Source organism: Lissotriton helveticus, chromosome 12 (assembly GCF_964261635.1).
Source record: "Lissotriton helveticus chromosome 12, aLisHel1.1, whole genome shotgun sequence".
Lineage (NCBI taxonomy): Eukaryota > Metazoa > Chordata > Amphibia > Caudata > Salamandridae > Lissotriton > Lissotriton helveticus.
The window spans coordinates 895,041,912-895,047,911 of record NC_136073.1 but is presented as its reverse complement, the minus strand read 5'-3'; the positions used below and the strand labels follow the sequence as shown (position 1 = coordinate 895,047,911).

Sequence of the window (6,000 nt, the reverse complement as noted above, 5' to 3'; positions counted from 1 at the left end):
AGTGCAGACAGTGAGTCCGCTGCTGCGAGTACCATGTATGTAGTGTTGACTGAGTGACTCCTCCGCGAGTACACTTTAGTTTTCACCATATAATACTTCTCTCCCCTGGCCAGCCAACAGCGAAATGGCACTCCCTGTGTGCTGCCAGTTTGTTGCCTGTCCTCATGAAGACCATTGGGAGAGCGGACAAGCTTTTACAGTCAACTCTGCTGAAGCAGGATCTCAGAAGATCTGACTGCCTCCAGGGCCGTGCTGAAACACAGCAAACGTTTCAGTGTTTAAAAATAGTCACTCGTGAATTCCAAAGAAGGAGGAAGGGGTGTAATTTCTGATATTTATTTGTTTCCCTTGTCTTAATTTCTTGATTTTGAGTGTGTCACTCATAGTCGTTGAAATGTCACTTATAATTTCAGTGAAATCATGAAAATGTCACACATAGCAATCTGAAACCTTGGCAGCTATGGGTGGGGGGGCTAGGGTTCAAAAGTGCTTGGTAGGTACTTCTGGGCACTATGCCCCGCCCCATCCTCACTGTGAGATTGTTCTTCAAGTTGGCAGATTTGAGAACCTGTAACATAATTAGATAGAAATGATGAGATACACGTCACAGGAATATGATTAAAATTTTTTTTTTTACACAGCTAAACCATTTCTCCACTGTGTTATTGTTGTAAAGAATGTCAAAACTAGGTATCCAGGAAGTCTTTTCTCAATAACCAATCTACACCCACGACACGCCCCCGCGCGTATTCTAATGTGTCGCCCAGCTCTATTGGCTGAGGGCTGCGCATGCGCCATACAACGAACCAGGATGGCGGGAACGTTGCGTGATGGATGGAGCTCGGCGTCCGCGTTTGAAAAGACGAGACTGGAGTACATCGCCGCCATCACCGAGGTGAGGCTGCGAGAGGAGGAGGTCGAGAGAGACGGCCCTGCCGCTGTCACAGAGCCGAGCCTCCATGAGAAAGGAAGGGAGGGGAGTGAGGCTGCGAGTGGAGACTACATTTCCCAGGAGGTTTAGAGCGCCACCACGCTGTACGCAGCACTGCTGGGAGTGGTGCGTTTGGAGCACGTGCTTGGAAGGAACACGCTGGGCCAATCAGCTCCCGGCGTACCCGTGCGACATGCTGGGAAGTGTAGTTCTAGTAGCTGTCAAACACTGGTTTGAACTACAAAGGAAGGTGTTGCTACCTTCTGCTCCATAGGAATGGAGCAAACACCTGGAATAGTATGTAACTGTATGTAGCTGCGTGCAGGGGCGGAGTGACGCACGGAGCTTAACATTTTTCTCGTTTTAACAACTATTTTTTAAGGCTCGACGTGGCAAAGCGATAGCTGTAGCATGCAATAAAAGAGAGAGCAGTGCTTTGAACGGACACAGGTTTCATTAGAAAGATGGCATCATTTTTTTTGATTCCCAATGGTCTCCCCTTCAGTACAACTGGAAGGAGGGAAGAGGGCATTTGTAATGAAGAGTGAATCCAAGGTTGGTTAAGTAAACTCCTTTATTAGAGAGCAAGCAGGTACATCTCACAACTTGGACACCTCTCCTTCAACTGAAGCTGTCCCACTCTTCTGGAATCCTGCTTCCTGGCATCACCCAGTTGCTATGGTACTGGGTGCATGCACTGTAGCTAGGACATCACCCAGGGGCTATGGTACTGGGTGCATGCACCGTAGCTAGGACATCACCCAGTTGCTATGGTACTGGGTGCATGCACCGTAGCTAGGACATCACCCAGTTGCTATGGTACTGGGTGCATGCACCGTAGCTAGGACATCACCCAGTTGCTATGGTACTGGGTGCATGCACCGTAGCTGGGACATCACCCAGTTGCTATGGTACTGGGTGCATGCACCGTAGCTGGGACATCACCCAGTTGCTATGGTACTGGGTGCATGCACCGTAGCTGGGACATCACCCAGTTGTTATGGTAATGGGTGCATACACAGTAGCTAGGACATCACCCAGTTACTATGGTACTGGGTGCATGCACCGTAGTTAGGACATCACCCAGTTGCTATGGTACTGGGTGCATGCACCGTAGTTAGGACATCACCCAGTTGCTATGGTACTGGGTGCATGCACCGTAGCTGGGACATCACCCAGTTGCTATGGTACTGGGTGCATGTACCGTAGCTAGGACATCACCCAGTTGCTATGGTACTGGGTGCATGCACCGTAGCTGGGACATCACCCAGTTGCTATGGTACTGGGTGCATGCACCGTAGCTAGGACATCACCCAGTTTCTATGGTACTGGGTGCATGCACCGTAGCTAGGACATCACCCAGTTGCTATGGTACTGGGTGCATGCACCGTAGCTAGGACATCACCCAGTTGCTATGGTACTGGATGCATGCACCGTAGCTAGGACATCACCCAGTTGCTATGGTACTGGGTGCATGCACCGTAGCTAGGACATCACCCAGTTGCTATGGTACTGGGTGCATGCACCGTAGCTAGGATACCACAGCATTCAGCATGCATACCAGCTGGCGAATATCTGCAGGGGTATGTATCCCTATGAGTTGCCTATCCCCTTAAATAAAAGCACAGAATGGAGCCCATGTCTTATGCGTTTTGTCATGTTGTGTCTAACTTTTTCAGACAGTTTCTCATTTGCACACATACGCAGAGCGAACACCACCACGCAGTGACCAGAGATGATTGAAAAAGTTCCCAAACATGAGTTGACACTAACCTAGCTTTTGGTAGCACATGAGATATAAAGCTTCTAGTTGTCGTCCTGAGAAGGTGCAAACTCACTTTACCCGTGTTACCTAAAGGATAAGCAAAGGGTTCAGTTCTAATTTAATATCCTGGGTCCGTGCATGCATTCTATCATAAATCTGAACTGTTAAACATAGCCTTTAGCCCTGAGGGTGTATAATGCTACCGAGTGAGTATCTTCTAGGTACTAGGAGCAAGTGGAGTACTTTTGTGATCTCAGCCCTATTGGAATACAGACCTCTTCTTTTATATCATAATTCAGCTCTTTTCCCTAGATGGGCCTATGTGCATGCTTTCCTTTTTTGGAAGGTGTGGGGGATCTGGGATTTTGTCAGTGAATCCATTCTTGAACTGGCATTCTGTGATCAACCGTTCAGTGTCTTGTATTATACCATTTATATAGCACTTATACCTAAGTGGCGAGCTGAAGCACTTGCCTGCTTGAGCAGTGTTGGACGCATGTTGTCTTTCTTCTGATCCTTTGTGGAAAGTTTGTTCATGTCGGGCAAGATGCCCACTAAGATGCAGTTATCATGTTACGGGATGCAGCGCTTAGAAGTGTGAAGAAGAATAAGTGTGAGAGGGTACAGCTCGTTTTTCATTATGATAGATGCTTTTATTCGGGTCACTTTATGGTACTGCTTGTGATCATAGACCACTTAATTGGTTAAGGCACTCAGTTGTCCATTCTAAGACTTTTTGTTTTAACATGTAAGGTCCTGAGCAGCCATAGGTTTGGAGGAGAAATGGTGGGGAGATATGCAATGGACTTTGTCGCTATCATCCCATATCTGATTTTCATTATGAAATGTCAAGGAGCAGTCATAGTATATAGCTAGTTAGAACCTGCAATGGCGGACTAAATTTTAGTCCTTTGTGGGCCAACAGGATGTATAAGATCTTGTGACCAATTCCATGCCTGTTCAGTTGGTTGCTGGAGGTCTATTTCTGGGGACTGGTACAATACTGGGTGTTGGACATGACCTGCAGCAGTTCTGTCTCATTATGGTAGGAGGGTCATGCAACATAAGAGGATTATTATGAAATCTGTATGAATTGCAATCAGCTGCCTGGCTGTTGAGTGTAAAGGTAGTATTAGCGCAGGCCAGAATGGTTATATATGAATTGACAGTACTATATAATACCCAGGCTAGATATAGGTCAGGGCTTCATAACTTACCTGGCCGTAGAAAGTTGTTTGTTTGGTGGTTCCATATCTGTATACTATAGATGTTACTTGAAAGTGCAATTATTAATCTGGGTTCTATCCCATGGTTGTGGAGGGATGTAAATTCTCTTCTGAATTGTACATACTCCTGTAGAGTCTTTTCCCCGCTCGCGCCAACGTTAATCTAGCGAGCAAGGAAAATCTTACTCCAGACCACCTCTCTGTGAGATTTCTCAACACGGGCGGTTCCCTGTGTGTCGAGGAGGGTTTGTGCCTCTTAATCCAAGTGAATGCGAAAAAAAGTGTTTATTGTCATATCATTTACTCCACAAACTACTCCACTAGTGTCTCACTTGGAACAGGAGAATGTTGGCCTCCTAAAAAATTTTTTTTTTTTTTTTTTTTTATAAACCTTTTTATTTGGATTTTACATTTCATGCATTTCATACAAGTAGTGGATGCAAGGGTGTTACATTTCTATTGATGCAGTCCATATTTCTGCTTGGCGGTGGCGGGGGATATCGTCTGACAGGTGACTCGGTTAACAGGTGGGGGGCTCCCCTTCACCATTATAGCCGTAAATGCCCCGTGGAGACACCTAGACTATGCAGAGTTATGTGCACCGAAGTTCTCTGAGGTGTATGACTGTCTCTAGTCCAAAGTCCCTCGTATTGGGCATCTGGAAATGGCCATCCAAATTCTAACTTCAACTCGGGGACTTACAAACGGGTGGGGGAGGGAGGGGAGGGGAGGGCATCGGGGTCCCAGAGAAGTGGAGCTAGTGTGACCATGGTTGGCCTCCTACATGTGTATGTAGTTTATATACCCACAACGCCAGAGGACACCGCATTCCCTACCTGCCACACATCAAGCCCTGGGGCCCAAACGCTGTAGTCTCGCCGCGCCGCTCAGCTCCATCGCGCGGCCAGCGGCTGGAGACTACAGCTCCCAGGGGGCATAGCAGTAACTTCCGGTTTCCCGACGCTGCGCGCCCGGAGGCACTACATTAGCAGGACGCTCCCTCGGTGGAGCGGGGGACAACGCCAGAGGACACAGCATTCCCTACCTGCCACACATCAAGCCCTGGGGCCCAAACGCTGTAGTCTCGCCGCGCCGCTCAGCTCCATCGCGCGGCCAGCGGCTGGAGACTACAGCTCCCAGGGGGCATAGCGGTAACTTCCGCTTTCCCGACGCTGCGCGCCCGGAGGCGCTACATTAGCAGGACGCTTCTTCCGCGTCGCGGACGGCGCCGGGCAGAGGGCGGGCCGTCTGTGGCTGTCAGGGGCCAAAGGAGGCCGGGCCGGGCGACCCCTCTGACAACCTCATCCGGATACTAGCAATGGGCAAAAGGAAAAAGGTATGTGCCAACGAGGATGGGGGGACTAAAACAAAACACCCTAGAAAGTCGGAATCCATCATATCTTATTTGACCTCGGCGGTGGGGGGTCCTAACCAAAAAGATTGCGAATGTGGAAAAGGAGTTGGCCCTGAACACCATAGAACTATCGCAGTCCTCACAAGAGCCCCTGACAGCCAATAACCGGGTGATACCTTTGGAGCCTAATGTTGTGATTACTACTCAAGGGCCTATTCTAACCCATACAAACTCACCCATTCCTCAGGCAGTTCCCTCGGACCCACCACCCACCATTCGTGTTTCTAAACCACATAAACCCCACTTCATACAGAGGCGAAAGATCGTAAATAAGGCGGGTAGAAGAAAGTCCTCTGTGATAAAGACAGCTGGAATAGGACCCTTCTCTAAAGCACAAATTGGAAAAATGATGGAGGACCTATTTACCTCACTTTTGGAACCAGCCCTTGTGTCTATAGCCAAAGGCATTGTTGAAACTTTAAATACATGTGTAGCTGGCATCCTGAAAAAATGCGAGAAAATTGATGAAACACTTAATGAATATAGGGGGAAAAGGGAGGGCCTCACTCAGGCTGTGGCCAGTGCTGTTAATAAAAATACAGTTGAATCATCGGGTATAAATCCTACCCAAGGGGGATGTATTACACGGACAGTGGTCTCTCATGTGGGGTCAGAGCTGGGGGCTAGCCCGCCAGGAGTAACTACCATTCTCAGCCAGCCACCC

At 48.5% G+C, this 6,000-nt stretch overlaps 1 protein-coding gene across 2 annotated transcripts in view; it reads left to right on the top strand.

The window, feature by feature from the left end:
- Positions 1 to 787: 787 nt before the first annotated feature.
- Positions 788 to 6,000, top strand: part of LOC144797813 (uncharacterized) — a 45,683-nt gene continuing 40,470 nt past the window's right edge. Inside the window, exon 1 of one of the 2 annotated variants that reach the window (XM_078668602.1) lies at positions 788 to 895. In XM_078668602.1, the coding sequence (XP_078524728.1) occupies positions 812 to 895 (84 nt within the window). In that variant the 5' untranslated portion in view covers positions 788 to 811. Of the gene's footprint in view, positions 896 to 1,178; positions 1,229 to 6,000 lie in introns of those variants that run through there. The other variant, XM_078668604.1, reaches the window with a different exon arrangement.